A 16,886-nucleotide genomic window follows, 5' to 3' on the forward strand; every position below is an offset into this window, starting at 1 on the left:
TGCGGGTTACGGCTTGTTTTCAGCCGCCCCTCTCTCTCTCTGTATCTCTCCCTTCCAATGAGTACTACCTTCGCTCACATGGATAAACATTTCCTGCGTCTATTTCCCGATAAAATCGCCAATTTGTATGTCAAACACGATGTTTGTCTGAAACGTATCTTGTTTAGATAATCAAAGTTTTTTTATTATGTAATAAGGAGTGTAATGTTTATGTATATATTTATGGTATGTAAAATGAATGTTATTGGACAATATAAAGGGTGGTGGGTATGAGTATATGTACTGTGTGTGTGTGTGTGTGTGTGTGTGTAACCAATATTCTAAAGCTTAACTGAAAGAACCAATGACTGACGTAGCAAGTTTCTACTAATTTCCCAGTCTTGATCGATCTCTTCATCTACCTCCTCCAAAGTAGATCCTAAAATTTGATTGACCTGGTAAGCTAGGGAGGAAGAAGAGCGCGTTATAGCAAAATGGGTTGGTAATTCTGGTGCTGCCGTTTTGTCAACTACTTCTTCATAAGACAAGACGGTCACAGAAGGCTGCCAGACTGTAGAAATCTCCCTGGCATCGATAGGAGAACGAGGCATGTGAACGGAAGAAGTTGTTGAGGAGCTAGTAGAGTGAGAGTCGTCTAATGGCTCCATGGCCTGCTGAGGAGATTCTTCTTCTTCTTCGGTGACAGTAGGTGGAGAAAAGGATACGGTAGATAAGGAAATTCGCTTATTGTGAAATGTTTCTTTCAGGGAAAGGACAACAGGAGAAGATGCACGAAAGAGTGATGACAGCCTTTGGCGTACACTACTGGTAGGGGATGAAACAATTTCATCCGAAGTAGTGGTAATGATCTTTAATGGCTGATGCCTCTTTGTTGGCATTGTATTGTTATTATTTTTGCGAACTGGGCTGATACTATTACGATTTGGAAGTGAATTGGTCATGTTTGTTTTGTTGGTTTTTTTATGGAAAAGGGAAAGAAAAAAGGAAAAGTATTAAAAAAGAATGACTATTTATTATTAAACAAGCCCAAATGATGATAAATGCATAGTAATAATCTGTACTAGCTGAGATTACCCGACAAACAGAAATTCTATTTTTTGTCCCGTGCCCAAATATAGTCATCCTGTGTAATTCTCAAGACGTCATGTATATTTTTGTTTTTGTCACTTTTAACCTCGTTTTTAATGTGTTCATAATGAGCTAACTTCAACATTTGAATAGACTTTTAGTGTTTGTTAATTACTCTGCAGCGTAAGACAATTTGTCATGGTTACGCTTTTCAATCCGATTTTTTTTTTTTTATCTTTCATACAGCTGGGAGAAAGAGATCAAGTGACGGTGCTTAGCTTTTCTATTGAATTCCCAAAGAGAAATAAAAATACCGGTAAGAATAAAAGTGAAAGCCAAGCTTTTAGTATGCCTTTGTTTATTCACTGGTAGCGTTTAAAGTTGAAGAAAAAAGCTAGTGGTCCACTTTTTGAGTCTAGCATATTCGCGTAATGCTTTAATTTTTTTGTCGTTAAATGCAACTAAAATAATGTGGTCTGAGTAAAACAATGTGAAAACGCATTGAGCACATATTTTACCGTGACCTCCATAACAACCAAATAAACTACCAATCAGAATGGCCTAATATGTCGAACAACCTGTGAGTTAATGAACGGTATTTTCATTAAACAGATCATTACAGCTTTTTTTGATGTAATGATTGTGCATGTATCACAAGCACCATGTCACCGAACACAATAAGTGCTTTGTATGTTATACAAGAGCTTAATTTTTTTTTAGGAGGCAAAAATATTATGTACCTGAGATATGTTTTGTGGCGATAAGCTTTTTCCTAATGATTAATAGTTTGTCATCAGTTCTTTTTTTTTTTTTTTTTTTTTTATTGTAAAGAAGTGGGGGAGGGGTCATTAAAAAATTCCATCATTAGTGTATTATTAAGTTCATTAGTGTTATATTTTAACTTACTTTTAAATTAGAAACAATGGTTTACTTTTTAAATTGCCAGAGATTTTTTTTTTTTTAAAAAAAAAAGTAATTATAAGCCATCTCTATCTTTGGTATGTAATTTCCCATGACTCTATTTACAACCTCCTGAGATATCAAGGCTTTATTTTACGTCATAATATATCCGGTTGGATTTTAGTAAGACTGCCAAGCTATCCGGAAAGACGATTTTTTTCTGAACGTAGAATACGTGTAACGTACTGTAAATGGTAAAAATGCCGTAAATAAAATAAAATAAAATGAAGGGTTTAATAATAATTAGGTTTCTTTATGAATAATATGGCAATGTAATATGTGTATGGGGGTATGTACAAAATGACTAATTGGATGATAAATTGGGAAGAATAATCAAAGATTTTCTTAATTGAACTCTGCTACTCTCCCATTCTTGCTCGATTTCCTTGTCTACGGCATCAAACGTTGACCCAAGGATGTTATGGACTTGGATCGCAAGCGAGATTCGTTGCTTCTTTGTATTTTTTGGGCTAACATAGGACATTTGGATAGAGGTGTTATAGTCGTGTCCGGATGGCGAAATAATCGTTGTGCTGGAATGGACTTGCCAAAATTTGTGTTCTTCTGTATTGTAATTATCGGCTTCGGATTCATCGCTGGATGAACCGTCATCTGCAAGCAGCTCGCCGTGTCTTTTTCGACCTAGATAAGACACCTTTTTATCATTGTTATGGTGTATGGATTTGCTTAATGCAGGTAAAGGTGATTTATGGATAGGAACTGGTGGTGGTAAAGTTGACATGATTATGTTTTATGTTATCGATAAAGAAGAGTATTGACCGGAAAAGAAGAACGGCTTTATATATATATGCGAAATCTATTTTTACACAAACCAGTCATAAGCTCAAATGAGTTTTCTGTTGAGCCTTAAAGACCAAAATAGTTTAAACCCCACTTTCAGTAAAATGACAACAAAATGATAAATTATAATGTGTAATGATCATGGATTTTATACATGTGATTTTTTGGGTTTTTTTTTTTTAAAAAAAAAAAAAAGATGGGTGGACTCATAATAAAAAAATGATAATAGGGTTTTTTTTTTTTTTTTTTGGATTTTCTAAAGAACTCATTGACTTATTGGTTTTGGTTCTGATTTTGAAGCTGAGGAGATTCATGTTGCTGTTGAAGTAAAGCAGCTAATTGACTCAAGGCGGTGGCAGGATCCATACCTGGAATAGGTGCTACACCTTGGCTATGAATGGGTGGTGAAATATGCTGCTGAACTAGTTGTTGCTGCTGTTGCAGTTGCTGTTGTTGTGCTGCCTGTTGCTGTGCTGCAGCCTGACTCTAATTAATTTTTATCAAAAGTCAATCATTAATTCAAGATTATTTATCAAAGACATTTACCAATAAACCCAACAACTGTTGGACTTGAGATGCTTGATCCTCTGTAGGAGGAACAGGCTGTACAAATGGTTGCTGCAATAAATGTGGTTGCGTAGGTACAGAAGGCGAGGTAAGATTTTGCTGATATGGAGATATAGGCTGTTGTTGTTGTTGCTGCTGTTGCTGCTGTTGCTGCTGCTGCTGCTGTTGTTGTTGGCCATGGGTTAACATGGATAAAATCTGTTGAGCTTTCTGTGCCTGCTCTAATTGAGGTGCCGTCTGTAAGGGCAATTGAACAGGTATATGTTGTTGAGGATTATACAATCTAGGATCCATTTGCTGTGGCTGTTGTTGCTGTTGATGTTGGCCATAGGAACCACGATTGTTATTTATGGGCTCTGAATTGAAATTATCATAATGATCACGGGGCTCATATTTAACTTGAGTCGAAACGTCACTACGACGTCTGCCTCCAGCTGGGGGACCACGATGATCATCGCGAGCATCCCTATCAAAATTTCTTTCTCTTCGTTGATTAGCATTAGCCCGTTCCCTGTACATATAAATTGTCAATATAATTGATTGTCTAATATTTATTTGTAATTGAATAAATTACCTGTAAGGATGATCCCAGAAGAAGGCAACATCCCATTTACCTCCTTTATATTCATTATCCACAGTAGCATCATATGCATCAACACAAGCTCTTGAATCGTAAAATTCAACAAGACGTTGTTGGTTTCTAATGAACTATCAGTTTCTTTGTTCATTCCATTTTTCGTGTATCGCATACCTCTCAAAATGGCTAGGTGTGTTTGCAGATGTTTTCTTAAAGTGGGGTACACGAATAGCCTTTACTTCACCATATTGAGAGAAGTAAGCATTCAGCTCATAATCATCTAATTCAGCATTGGTATTTTTGAGTGTGTAAAGCAAAGTACCCTGTATCCAAGTATTTTAATTAAGTTCGATTTTAATTGGTCTCTCATTTTTTAATTTACCTGGTTCTTTGTTCTATCGCATCTGGCCTTTTCCTCTTCCTCTTTAGGCAATGAATAATGAACATCTATCTTTCTCTCACTCAAAAAGATTCCTTGCATGGCTTCTTTCGCATCCTCAGCAGCGCGAACATCATACTAATTTGTATGAGTAATTATTGGCTATGAGTTATACTTTTTTGACTTACAAAAGTGACAAATATCATTCCTCTATTTTCAATCAAATTGAAGACATCTTTAACCTCGCCATATTTTTCAAATAAAGATCTGACTTCAGACTCAGGAATTGTATACTATTTATGATTCTTAGGACGTGATATGATAAAAATAAATTGTGTTTTTTTTTACCTGAACATTTCTTACAAATAATGTTCTGCAAGGCTTTTCTCTGGCAATTCTTGTTTCAATATGAGGAGGCAAACGAGCACTTTCATCGTAGTCTTCATAACCTTATTATAACATAGGTATTAAAATACATGACTTTAAGGTGTCTTGATTCTTAAACTCCCTCTCTTTCTTTATCTCTCTCTCTCTATCTTTTGTGTGTGTGTGTGTGTGTGTGTGTGTGTGTGTGTGTTATCCCTCATGTCTTACCATATTGTTGATTGCTTTCTTCTTGATACTCATTCTTAGCTTTATGAAAGTTGTTTCCACCATTGCCACCGCCGTACATGGGTCTTTCAGGCCTCTTATTGAATGGTGGTCTTCCATTGTCATTATAGCGCTCATTATTATCATTATTATTATTATTATTATTATGATGACCACGTCTTCCTCTATGATTGTCTCTCATGGCTCCACCCCCTCTTCTTCCGCCGCCTCTTCCTCTTCCGCCGCCGCCACCACTACTACCGCCTCCTCCTCCTCCTCCATAGTCATCACGTCGAAATTGTTGGTTATTTCCTCCATACTGTTGGTTTCCTTGTTGCCTTGGAGGTGCTCTGTCGTAAGGTGAGAATCGATTGTTACGGTCCATCGTTTTTTTTTTTGGTTAGGGTAAATAAAAAAAGATTTTTTTTGGCTATTGTGAACTTGTTGGCTGCAAAATTGGGAATCGGATCTCAAAAAAAAAAACGCACAAAACATGACGTTTTTTTTTTTCTTATTGATCCACCTTCCATACAACATGACCACTGAAACGATAAGCATTGAGTACAATTAGATTTTATTTCATATTATATTCTCACGTGCATTAAGTAGACTGTTACGTTTCCTTTCGTCATAAACAACATTATAAGAAACGCACTAAAAAATGTCTTTATTGTTCAAAAATAAACGCTTCCAAGTGCGCATGTGCCAAAATTGTACTACCGTAACTTCTATCTGTTAAAGAACAAAGATTATTTTATCCATGCACTATAATTCATCAGCACTTAAAAGTATAAATAATGATTTAAATTGAGTGCTGAAGAGTTGTGGTTAACACAAATACAATTATCTATTGTGCATATTGTTTTATAGTTCATATTTATGAGATTTAATTACCCCATGGGTTTCCGGTACGGTTACAACAACGACCTCATTGACTGCAGTACTTAAATGCAAATTTGACACTCAGCGCTATTGAACATCTTTTCTTTCTTTATAAGAAATGGCTTATTATCCATCACGAAAACCCGAACCCTACATTCAAGCGATCTGTAAACAATGTTCTTCCCCCTTAGAGTTTCTTCCTGCTCCAGGTACTAAGAACGAAAAGGTTGAAGTACAATGTTGGTCCTGCCAGACTGTCTCAAATTTTGAGGTGGATGCCACAGGCACAAAAGTAAAAACAACTCGATCGACTTCAAAGTGGTCAAGAAAAAAGGGTTCAGGTAAATCAAAAAAAAAACATTGTGTTTGTTGGCATGGACTAACGTTGATCCCTAGATGAAAACCCAGTTTCGACGGAATACTACGATTCGCTTGGCATAACACCTTCTGCCACACAAAACGACATAAAAAAGGCATACAGAAAAATGGCTATCAAATACCATCCTGACAAAAATCCCAACGATTCGACTGCTGAAGAAAAAGTAACAATGACAGAAAAACGTTTATTCCATACCCTAACCTTTTCAAATCCCCTCATCAGTTCAAAAAAATATCAGAAGCATATCAGGTTCTATCGGATCCTGCATTAAGAAAAAGATATAATGAATTTGGAGAAGAGAATGGTGTCAGACCAGATGGCGGTTTCGGTAGAGTAGTTGTGGTCTATATGGCATCACACGTTTTTATTTAAACTTTTATACTAGTTGACCCTGAGGATTTCTTTAAGCAGGCGTTTGGTGGAGATAGATTTGTTGATATCATTGGAGAAATATCCATTGGAAAAGATATGAGGGACGCATTAGAGACACATGAAGAAGGCGCTGATGAAATAGACCCCAAGACATTAACACCTGAGCAAAAAGCAGAACGTGATGAAAAAAAACAAAAATTAGATAAAGCTCGTGCCGAAGCTAGAGAAAGTCGCGTTGAGTCTTTAGCGGCCAAATTGATTAATAAGTTGAGCTTATACACTGAGCTTAATGATATTTCAGAAGACGCAAGATATGCTGCCTTTTCAAACATTATTCAAATAGAAGCAGAGGATTTAAAACGCGAAAGTCATGGTGTAGAACTGTTAAATGCAATTGGATATACTTACTTGACAAAAGCCACCCAATATATCAACAAGGGATTTGCCTTTGGTTTAGGAGGCATGTTTCATTCGATGAAAGAAAAGGGGTATATAATTAGTGAAACAGTTGGGACACTCCGTTCTGCTCTTGATCTTCAATCAAGTTATAGTGAGCTTCAAAAGGCCGAAGAAAAGGGTGATTTAACGGATGAACAGCGTGTCAAGTTGGAAACGGAAGCTGCAACCAAGGTAAAAGCTTACAAAAAAAGTGTTTTCTTTGTTATCTTCTTAACACTTTTTTAAAGGGTCTCCAAGCCATTTGGAGAGGCTCCAAGTTGGAGGTTGAGAGCGTTTTGAGGGAAGTATGTGATCGAGTTTTGACTGATCCCACTGTATCCAGGGAAACATTGAAAAATAGAGCTATAGGGTTAAAAATTATTGGTACCATTTACCAAAGAGTTAAATCGGATGTCACTCCTGAAGACATACCTATTCCAATCACACCTTCTGCTTCTCCTCCTCCTCCTCCTCCTCCTTCCTTATCAACAAGAATTGAATAAATCATTTAAATATGTGACTATTTTATTTCCTTAATGCGCCACTTTTTTTGACATATTTTTTTTTTCTCCTCTCTTTTTCCTTACACATTATAATTAGAAATTATGGCTAAAGCAAAGAAGTCCCCCGTCGCCAAACAAGTCGTCGCTTCTGAAGAAAAGTCTAGCAAACTTTTGGAAGATTTCCAGGGCTTCAAAATCCTCCCTGTTGTTGTAGATAGCGCAAAGAGTGTTCGCCATTACTTCTACATGAGAAAGCATGAAAGTAAAGCAATTGTTGACGAAGACATCAAAGATCGTACCCTTTTCCTTCTTAATTTACCCGCCGATACAACGGACCGTCACATCAGAAAGCTGTTTAAAGGACATGCTATCGAGCAAATTACCTATAAAGATTTTGGATCTTCAGCCTCAGAAGAATACCATAAAAGAGCTGTCAACGACGAAACCAAAGAAAACAATAAGCACGTTAGAGAATTAAGGAAATTATTTACCTGTGGTTCTTCAGCACATGTTGTTTTCACTACAGAAGAGGATTTATCATCAGTCTTAAATATGCGTAGGGTCGAAAAGAAGTGGGCTAGTGATGATTCTACAGAACAACCTTTAGGATTTGAACGTACAGTATGATAATGGGACTTGCTCAGCTAGATTATGAAAAAACTAAACCTTGAGCTTTTTTTTTTTTATAGGTTATGTTTTGGCATACGATTTATCACGACCCAACGCAGCTGAACTTCAGCAAGAAGTCGATTCATACATGATGAAATTTAAGGCCGATGAATACCAAAAGGAGCGTGAGAAGTTAGAACGTATGAACCAAATGGATGACGATGGTTTCACCACGGTTGTCCGTCACAAAAAGACCAAAGCGTCAGATGGTACCATTCATGTTGGTTCTATCACTGCTGAGGCTGCTGAAGCACAAAAAGTACATCAGGCCAAAAAGAAGAAGGAATTGGTTAACTTTTATCGCTTCCAAATGCGTGAAAAGAAACAAAATGAATTGGTTGATTTAAGAAGACGCTTCGAAGAGGATAAGGCAAAGATTGCCCAATTGAAACAAACGAGAAAATTCAAGCCATATTAGAAAACCATATAAACTTTTGTATAATAAAAAATGTATATTCATTAAATTTCAGTGATCATTTTAGACTAATGGGCATGTTAACCATATCATCATTTTTCTTCTATCGCAGCTCTCAGACCGCTGGTAAAATCAATTGACCTCCTTCGATTTTTTAATAAAGATGGTCACTGGGGTTAAAATCAGTGCTTTGGGAACTGACATAGTTGGTAAGATCGGATACATTTACATTATTTTTTTGTATTGATACTTTATAAAGTATGCTTCTTTTGTCCGTTGACGCCTATAAGTAAAAAATAGTTTACAAAGATATTAAATATTATTTTAAATGTGGATTTCCATCATGCAAATACTGTGTAGTCAAAGTTCAGACGTCTCATATGTGTATTCTTTGGTCCTTAGTCAAATATTACTTCTTGCCTACAACGGTCACCTGAGAAAATTCAGATGCGAATACCATTGATGCTTTAGTAAGTAAACGTTGTCTTACTGTCTTCTCCCTCTCTTTTTTCTGCTTTTCCCCTTTTTTTCCTTACTATCTTTAAGGACGCCCGCAAAATTAAGAAATCAGCACAAATAATTAGCTGGAAGCTGCATTTTATTTGAGCGTCCCTAAATTTGAGAACTTTTTACCGCACTCAAGATCATAAATGGTTTATCCAACCAGTAAGAGAGCTTCCACGTGTCAGTCACGTGATTTTTAAATTTTAAATTTGTTAGAATATTATTTTTATACATGTTTTCTAATATATAGGAAAGATGGCCGAGCTGGTCTAAGGCGTCACGTTAAGGTCGTGATCTCTTCGGAGGCGTGGGTTCAAATCCCACTCTTTTCACTTTTATCTTTTGGTTGCAAATGTAGTGTGTGTAGATCATGGGGGATCTTATTTTAGTTTGCTACAATGGTATCGTAACAATTTATGGGCTGCTCGGAAAAGATGCCGCTATATCCTAGCGTTATATCTTCCTTTTTCCAATAATATGTCTGCCGCTCAATTTATGCCGTTTAACAATATCTGAGCCTGCTGCAATTCGGATAGTGGAGGACTAAAACTTTTGTTAGGAACAAGTTCCAAAAGATTTGGCTGTGGCGTTCGTGTGTATCCAACAAATCTTTTACTAAATCAGGCCGGTGAGCTTAGTTTCCAACCGTCACCCGGCGAAGACGTTTTATACCGAGTCGACTGAGGCAGAGAACTAATGATATGAACCAAATAAGATGGTAGACTATGCCTGAATAAAATGCAGCCGGAGGAAATTCTAGTAGGGGTTTGTATAGCGATTCCAATGTGCAAATCAATCACTGTAAAGTAGTGACTTGACCTTAGTTATTTTACAATAAATTATCGCACACAATATTAGCAATATTATTGGATTCTGTCAGAAATTAAGCATGTAAAGCAAAATAATTAGATAGTTGAGTACAGGTAAGGGTGTTCACAGACAAATTTGATACCATCAAGCAGTTTTTGTCCCGACTGGGACAAAGGACAAGTCCTGCATCCAAAAATGTTGCTAAGATTGTAAATGATTTAACATCATTTGATACGTTGTTGAAACAATAATTAGCACAATGGCACTTATCTCGTATCGTTAGAATGCTTGTGATGTGTACCGTGTGGCCTGTAGAGACCCCCAAAAGAGTTGATATTCCAATCCTAAACTCTAAACGTAAGTCAAAAAAAGATTTGACATCTTTGTCACGCAAATTAATGCCACAGCATCTGGAAGTTGATTATTAAAATAAATCTCAGCGACCAATAAAAGTAGGTCCCAGAGGTCTGTTTTACCCCAGCTGTTATCTCAGCTGATGACCAATATTGATGTTTATATTCCGTAAACAATTTTTCATTTCATGACGGCGGGAAGTACTGTACTTTAACAAATATAATTTTTCAATAAAAATAATTATGGATAAATCAAAAGGAACAGGTAAGAGAGTGTATTACTCAAAGTATTTTGAAACGAACAACCTTAACTAAACTGTTTAGCATAAAACAGTAATTCACGACATAAAGTATGAAAAGTTCATGACATGGCTCCATGAGAACAACTTTCCAGAATCGAAGCTCACATTGGCCAACTTTACTAGTAATGCATTCGAATTAGACTTAAAGAATTTAGAGTGTACTAAAATATAACTTTTTTTAAAAAATAGATACTGGCCGAGGTAATTTTATATATTTTATGCATCATCAGTAAACTTATTTTTGAAAAAAGGTATGATGGCCACCAGTGATATTGAAGCTGGAGAAGTGATTGTGTCTGTGCCCAGAGACTTTTTGATTACAAATGACAGCCTATCCAAAACTTATGGCACGAACCATTCGCTTAGTTCCCATCAAATTTTAGCTTTGCATCTTGTGCTACTATTACGAGATAAGCAGTCTTGGTGGAAACCTTATATCGACTTATTACCAATGCATTTCAATACGATGCCAGTAAAATATGCGAAAGTGTTGGTTGATCATTTGCCGTCTGCTCTAAAAGAGGAGACGTTACAACAAAAGGAAAACATTCGAACAGATTATCTGGCCTGTACAAAATTCATACAGTCCAGAAAGGAAAAGACGGATCCTATCAGTGCAGAGGAATATGAATGGGCCTGGCTTTGTGTGAATACGCGTTGCATACACATGACCAAGATGGATAACAGAACGAAAGGGGGGAATATAGCATTGGCACCTATGCTTGATTTCCTTAATCATACGACTGAAGCAAAGGTAAAACAAACCATTTAAACGACTCAAGTATCGTAACAATTTTGATATTGTAGATCGATAGTGGATTTAACGTCCGAAAGCAATGTTTTGAAATTAAAACCTTAACCCCTTACAAAAAAGGGGAGCAAGTATATATAAACTATGGCCCTCATGATAACTTAGCTATCCTAAAAGAGTATGGCTTTGTCTTGTCAGAAAACAGTTACAACTTTGTATTATTGGATGAAGAAGTATGGAATCTGTATTCCGAAGTTGAATCAAAGCGAGGACTGGAAATAAAAAAGCAGATTTTGGAAGGAGCAGGGTAAATGTCGATAAATGTCGGGAAAATCCTGCGTATTAATATTTCATGAAAAGATATTCCGGGGATTACTCTATCAAAGCAGATGAAATTTCATTTAGGCTTATGGCCGCACTGCGATTACTGGCTCTTAATGGAACACTGGAACCTGGCTTTGATCGACGTGTCATGGACTGGCATGACGTCGTAATGGGTCAGACAGATTTGATTAGCCCCGACAATGAAAGAAAGGCTCTTATTATGCTCCAATCTATATGCCAGAAAGTAGCCAAGCAAGCCAAAAATGAATTAGCAATTCTTTCGGTAAGAAAAAAAGCCCGCAGGGGGGATTTACGTTTATTTCTTTTCATACTCTGATTTTTTAATTTATTCATTTGTTTATCAGAACATTACAGAAAAATATCCTGAGGCTGGATTTCATCCGTTTGCATTATATTTCTTGCGTCAAATATGGAAGGAGTCGAGTGAAATTGTGGAACAAACCTTGCTTTATTTAAATGACAAATTATCGAGATTATAAAAAAAAAAGCAGATTTTAGACAAATGGATAAGTTTATTCAATACATTGCAAGAGGAAATTATATTCTGTTAAATATGGCCATCAAAAGAGCAAGGCATTTATTTGACACTGCTGAGGTTTTTTTATTTGGGGGTAGGTTTAGGATAAGGCCTTGGATGGGCGGGTCTGGTAGGTCTGTCTGGAGGCATGGCTGTAAAAAAAGTTTGATAGTTGAGATGATATATTTTAGTAAAGAAGCGAGTAAGACTTTTATAAATAAACTCTCCTAAGCATATATACTACTTTAGCAAACCAGAGTTTAACAAGTCTACTTGTTTACAATTCTCGTTAGAAATACGCTGGCAACATTTACATGATGAATCTTAATTAGAAACACATCACGAGTTACATCATAAGCTTTGTTTTCTAAAATAACTATAAAGGGTGATGCCTTAAGAAATTCTATTACCAAAATGTTGTTTATTTATATTTATGCTAAGCTAAAATCTACTAATATCGCGTCCCAAACTCCATGTCAAAAACCTAATTATAACAATGAGTTTTTTTTTTAAAAAAACCAACACATAAACCGTGCTTACCAATGATACGGAATCAACATTTTGTTTCTAATGTTCATACTCATGCTAAAATAAGCAGATCTCCATAATAGCCACGATAAATGCCCTGATTTCTTTGCCAGTTGATGAACTGACGACATATCAACCAAAGCCTCGGAAGATCCAATATAGGCCATCATACCTCGGTTTTTGAACTCAAACTCGCTTACTGGACTTTCATATCCTTCTTTGGCAATACCGTTGAAAACTAGAGAAATTGATTAATAAAGAAATGAAAATATTAAAATATACTGTACCTTTTCGAAGATAGTTTGCTTTTTGTGTGGCAACTAAATTTGTTTTGTTTTGTTTTGTCAGAGTATAGTATAAATAGGTAGGTCAGTAAAATTCCATCAAATGGTTTACCTTGAGCCGTTGCTGGTAAATCATTGCCTTTAATGGTAGCACAGTCTCCAAGCGCATATCTTTTAGAGAATATAAGGAACAGCTTTAGGTTGTGAAAATATGACTTACATATTAGGATAAGGAAGTTGGGTATTTTTATCGATAACTCTTAATTGTCCGTCGGTCAGGATTCTATGAAATTTTATAAAGTTTCAATATGATGTGATTTCTGGATTGAAACGGTATCTAACCTTTGTCCAGAGATGTCTTTTTCTGCCGTAGAAAGGGATTCTAAAAGTGGGTTTTGCATCAAACCTGTTGACCAAACTAATAGTCCATAAGGTACTAAATAAGGCTTAACGCATTAGTTATTTCATTTTAAGAAATTCTCGTCAATTTTACCTTGACCTTCCCCTTTTATGACTAAATGGTCACTTTCTACTTGTTCAACGTATCTTTCTATCAAGGTGGTAAGTTTCACTTTTTTTTTCATTTTTTTTATGGTACATACGTGTCTTGATCTGAATTCCTTTACGATTGAATTTCTTGTGAGCATAATCTGAAAGATGTGAATCAAACGAACTCAAAATAGTCGGAGCTACATCGTATAAAGTCATTCGTGTTTTATCCATTAAGTCTGGATAAAGTCTGGATAAATCATCTGCAATAAAATCATATAATTCGGCTGAGAATTCAATGCCCTGTTTAACAAGTTAGGGCTTTTTTTTTTTTTTTTTTTTTTTTTTTTTTTTTTTTTTTTTTTTGTAGTTTAGGCTTACTGTAGGACCGCCACCAACAACGACAAAGTGTAAATGATCTTCTTTTTCTTTGTCGCTGATACCTGGCTGCGAAGCATGCTCAAAACCTGCATTTGTAAGTACTTTAACCTTTGAAAAAATTTGATAGTATTGATACTACTTACATTCAATTAACCTTTTTCTAATCTTTCTTGCATCATTTACATCTTTTAAAAAAAATGCATGTTCTTTAACACCAGGAATTCCGAAAGTATTTGAATACGATCCGACACTTATAACAAGCTTATCGTAATCTAATGAAAACTTTTTTTGTTTCTGATCTATTTGAGCAATTTTGTATCAGTATATATGTATTTAAATGCAGGTACATACATGCGTAACTTACCATTATCAATGTTTGATACGCAGTGGATCACTTGATTTTCTAAATCTGAATAAAGTTATGGATTAGTATTTTTATATTGTTCCAAGCTTTTTGTGAAATTTATTGGGCATTTTATGTACCTATTTTATCACAATAAGCTTGATAAAAATTTATATCTTTTGAGTAAGTTCTAACAGGTTCAGTAATACATCTAAATTCTAAAGTTCCAACAGATGTGCTATAAAAAATAAAGTTTAAAAAACTAAACCGAATTATAATAAAAAAGAGGAAAGACTTCAATAACTAACCTTGCTAATAAGGGAGTAAACACAAAGTAGTTTCTATACAAAGTTTTTGCATTAGAGAATCATATCTTGAAGATAACCAGACAAATATATATACCTTGGAGATATAACAGAAACATCATAGTTTTTTTTATCTAGCTCTTTCATCAATTTGAATCCTATAAATTTCAATAAATGTTAAGAATACGAAAGTTTTAGACTATATATCTAATAAATTACCAGCCCATCCAGATCCTAAAATGAATGTGTGTCAATATCTTAAAAATCACCGTCATAATGAACTCTTACCTAATATAACCACCCGCCCTGTAGAAAAAAAATTAAGATATACATAAAAGAAATTATTTTTTCTGTTTTTTACCTTGGGATCTTGCCAATGTTCTTGTTTTTGTTTGAATATAATGTTTTGTAGCTATAACAAACAGTAATTAGTAACAAGCTTTTTTATTTGGGTACCAATATCTCCCTACTATGTTGGTTTAGCATGGGAATATGTAGCGAGTCTTTATTCTTAATAGTAGCGATAGCATTTGTGGTGCTATTTGATGAACTAAGTCTTTCTTGAGTTATGATATTCCAAATTTTTGTACTGGATTTAAAAGAATGCAGAACTTTTTTTTTTGTCGACAACACGTTATGAAGTATACCAACACTGTTCATTTTTATTTTATTTTTGATCTGCGTGTTTTAGATATTTTTTTTATCAAAGACAAAAGGAAAAGTAAAACGTACTCTTTATATACTTCATTTTCTTACATTTCATTTCATGTGTTTTGTCTCTTCATGTGAGGAGTAGTAATAATCTATTACAAATGCAAATGCGATGTGTAGGTATGACTCTTTGATTTCTGTGTTAACACTTACATTAAGAATATCTCATACTATTGATAGCACGTGTAATTATCGGAACGAATTAATTAATGACGATACATCTTTTATTCCCATGATCAGTCTTACATTCAACGAATAAACGTTACTACGCAGTGTTTGTGTTACACGATGAATTGATTTTATTATAGGGAGTGGGCTTAAAATTTATAACCTTGAAACATAATCTCTAAATAGTTTTAAAATGCCTCTTCGCCACTGATCTTTGCAAGCCTTATCTGTACGTCCTGCATCTGCACCGATTACATTCCAATCAAAAGTGGCCATAATATCTAGGGATTTATGCTTGATAACAGCATCTAAAAGTTCCAATTTTTCTTCAGTGGTCCATCTGGGTTTTTCGATACTTCCCCTGCAACTTTTAGTATTTTCAACTTTAGTTCGCTTGTTATTGTTATTGATAAAAACCGTGTTACTATCACTGCCATGGCTGTTATCTGAAGAGAGTCTATATTCACTGCCATCATCATCGTTGTCTGTCTCGTCTGTATCGTTGTTTCTGGGTTCTATAGCATCAGATGTATCACACTTTTTATTTTGGCTTTTCAGTTCCCTATCATACTCGTCTCGATAATATTGTCTCAGTCCACTTAAGAATGCCTGTAATTCAAAATCACTCAGAGATTTGATTTTCTCCAAGCATTTGTGTATATTATGAGACTGTAATAATGCCTTAAAGTCCAAGGTTTGGCTATTTTGAAGCTTTTGTTGGTTTTTTGTGTGAGCTTCTAAAATCTGGCGTTTCTTATCACAATGACAATGGGTCTTATACTGTCTATTACACTCCGCCAATGTATTTTGTCGATCGGTTTTTTCAGATTGAATGTTGGAATATCTTTGAAGATGATCTTTTGCATACATTTCCTTACTTTCATAAATTGGTATAGTTTGTCCGCTGCGATGCAATAAGGGATGTTGTGCTAGCATCTCCTTAATCGATGGTAATCTGATAGTGCTAGAGGAGTTGGATGGCTGAACAACCTGATATTGATGAGCATGACGAATTTGCTGAGCATTAAAGGCCTGCTGGGCGTTATATGCTTGTCGGTCTCGATATTCTTGTTGCTTCTGTTGAAAATCATAGGCTTGTTGGGTTTGAGATTGTTGAGAATGCATCTTAAAGGGAGCTGAATTGGTAACGGTCTTACTTTCGGTCGCTGCGTATTCTATGGATGAATCAGAGGGAACTTTGGAAGCAGAAGTTATTTCACTGATTTCATTAAGTTCTGGTGTGGTAACAAAAGACTGAGGACTGGTACTTTTATTGCTTTCATTAGTTGAATCGCAATCACGAAGTGCCAATAAGCCTTGGATAGCAAAATTCTCTTGATCAACAGTTGCGTCCAACATCAAAGAAAAAATGTTCAAAACGAGGGAAATAAAGTTTAAATGCTATAACATAATGCGATGTATTTATAGAGAAATAAAGTGGAGAGTCTTGAGTACACAGACAAAGGATTAAAAACATAAGAGACTGGATCTAAT

General features: G+C 35.4%; 8 protein-coding genes and 1 non-coding gene across 9 annotated transcripts; 4 read left to right on the plus strand and 5 right to left on the minus strand.

The window, feature by feature from the left end:
- Positions 1-283: 283 nt before the first annotated feature.
- EV154DRAFT_515989 (uncharacterized protein) lies at positions 284-1,074 on the minus strand. Its single transcript, XM_051602322.1, has one exon. The coding sequence runs from the start codon at positions 939-941 to the stop codon at positions 321-323; it is 621 nt and encodes a 206-aa protein (XP_051455350.1). The 5' UTR covers positions 942-1,074; the 3' UTR covers positions 284-320.
- Positions 1,075-2,238: 1,164 nt separating this feature from the next.
- EV154DRAFT_515991 (uncharacterized protein) lies at positions 2,239-2,966 on the minus strand. The gene has a single exon (XM_051602323.1). It carries the CDS (start codon positions 2,768-2,770, stop codon positions 2,333-2,335), a length of 438 nt encoding a protein of 145 aa, XP_051455351.1. The 5' UTR covers positions 2,771-2,966; the 3' UTR covers positions 2,239-2,332.
- EV154DRAFT_515993 (uncharacterized protein) lies at positions 2,953-5,358 on the minus strand. The gene is made up of 8 exons (XM_051602324.1): positions 4,947-5,358; positions 4,701-4,801; positions 4,541-4,645; positions 4,356-4,490; positions 4,148-4,296; positions 3,971-4,096; positions 3,376-3,907; positions 2,953-3,315 (listed from the first exon to the last, which is right to left on the minus strand). The coding sequence occupies exons 1-8, from the start codon at positions 5,326-5,328 to the stop codon at positions 3,103-3,105; spliced, it is 1,743 nt and encodes a 580-aa protein (XP_051455352.1). The 5' UTR covers positions 5,329-5,358; the 3' UTR covers positions 2,953-3,102.
- A 566-nt stretch (positions 5,359-5,924) lies between these two features.
- Positions 5,925-7,551, plus strand: EV154DRAFT_515994 (X-domain of DnaJ-containing-domain-containing protein). Its single transcript, XM_051602325.1, has 5 exons — positions 5,925-6,166; positions 6,222-6,367; positions 6,427-6,532; positions 6,590-7,206; positions 7,263-7,551. The coding sequence occupies exons 1-5, from the start codon at positions 5,944-5,946 to the stop codon at positions 7,515-7,517; spliced, it is 1,347 nt and encodes a 448-aa protein (XP_051455353.1). The 5' UTR covers positions 5,925-5,943; the 3' UTR covers positions 7,518-7,551.
- Positions 7,537-8,647, plus strand: EV154DRAFT_468029 (SSU rRNA processing protein). Its single transcript, XM_051597785.1, has 2 exons — positions 7,537-8,133; positions 8,207-8,647. The coding sequence occupies exons 1-2, from the start codon at positions 7,620-7,622 to the stop codon at positions 8,602-8,604; spliced, it is 912 nt and encodes a 303-aa protein (XP_051455354.1). The 5' UTR covers positions 7,537-7,619; the 3' UTR covers positions 8,605-8,647.
- Positions 8,648-9,354: 707 nt separating this feature from the next.
- Positions 9,355-9,437, plus strand: EV154DRAFT_t85. Its single transcript has one exon. It is a non-coding gene; the product is annotated as a tRNA-Leu (tRNA).
- A 978-nt stretch (positions 9,438-10,415) lies between these two features.
- EV154DRAFT_515999 (uncharacterized protein) lies at positions 10,416-12,416 on the plus strand. The gene is made up of 6 exons (XM_051602326.1): positions 10,416-10,533; positions 10,603-10,692; positions 10,760-11,324; positions 11,378-11,628; positions 11,682-11,928; positions 12,011-12,416. Exons 3-6 carry the CDS (start codon positions 10,824-10,826, stop codon positions 12,143-12,145), a joined length of 1,134 nt encoding a protein of 377 aa, XP_051455355.1. The 5' UTR covers positions 10,416-10,533; positions 10,603-10,692; positions 10,760-10,823; the 3' UTR covers positions 12,146-12,416.
- Positions 12,417-12,617: 201 nt separating this feature from the next.
- EV154DRAFT_516005 (FAD/NAD-P-binding domain-containing protein) lies at positions 12,618-15,559 on the minus strand. Its single transcript, XM_051602327.1, has 19 exons — positions 15,405-15,559; positions 14,984-15,344; positions 14,875-14,925; positions 14,802-14,819; positions 14,733-14,747; positions 14,611-14,671; positions 14,517-14,549; positions 14,349-14,446; positions 14,230-14,274; positions 14,009-14,164; positions 13,866-13,951; positions 13,598-13,787; positions 13,489-13,545; positions 13,338-13,431; positions 13,216-13,278; positions 13,108-13,166; positions 12,999-13,031; positions 12,724-12,949; positions 12,618-12,667 (listed from the first exon to the last, which is right to left on the minus strand). The coding sequence occupies exons 2-19, from the start codon at positions 15,171-15,173 to the stop codon at positions 12,625-12,627; spliced, it is 1,518 nt and encodes a 505-aa protein (XP_051455356.1). The 5' UTR covers positions 15,174-15,344; positions 15,405-15,559; the 3' UTR covers positions 12,618-12,624.
- On the minus strand, positions 15,549-16,751 carry EV154DRAFT_483594 (uncharacterized protein; the record flags this gene model as incomplete). The annotated part of the gene is made up of 1 exon (XM_051598589.1): positions 15,549-16,751. The coding sequence occupies one exon, from the start codon at positions 16,749-16,751 to the stop codon at positions 15,549-15,551; it is 1,203 nt and encodes a 400-aa protein (XP_051455357.1).
- Between the last annotated feature and the right edge of the window lie 135 nt (positions 16,752-16,886).

Source organism: Mucor mucedo (assembly GCF_025094135.1).
Source record: "Mucor mucedo strain NRRL 3635 chromosome Unknown EV154scaffold_77, whole genome shotgun sequence".
NCBI classification, from domain to species: domain Eukaryota; kingdom Fungi; phylum Mucoromycota; class Mucoromycetes; order Mucorales; family Mucoraceae; genus Mucor; species Mucor mucedo.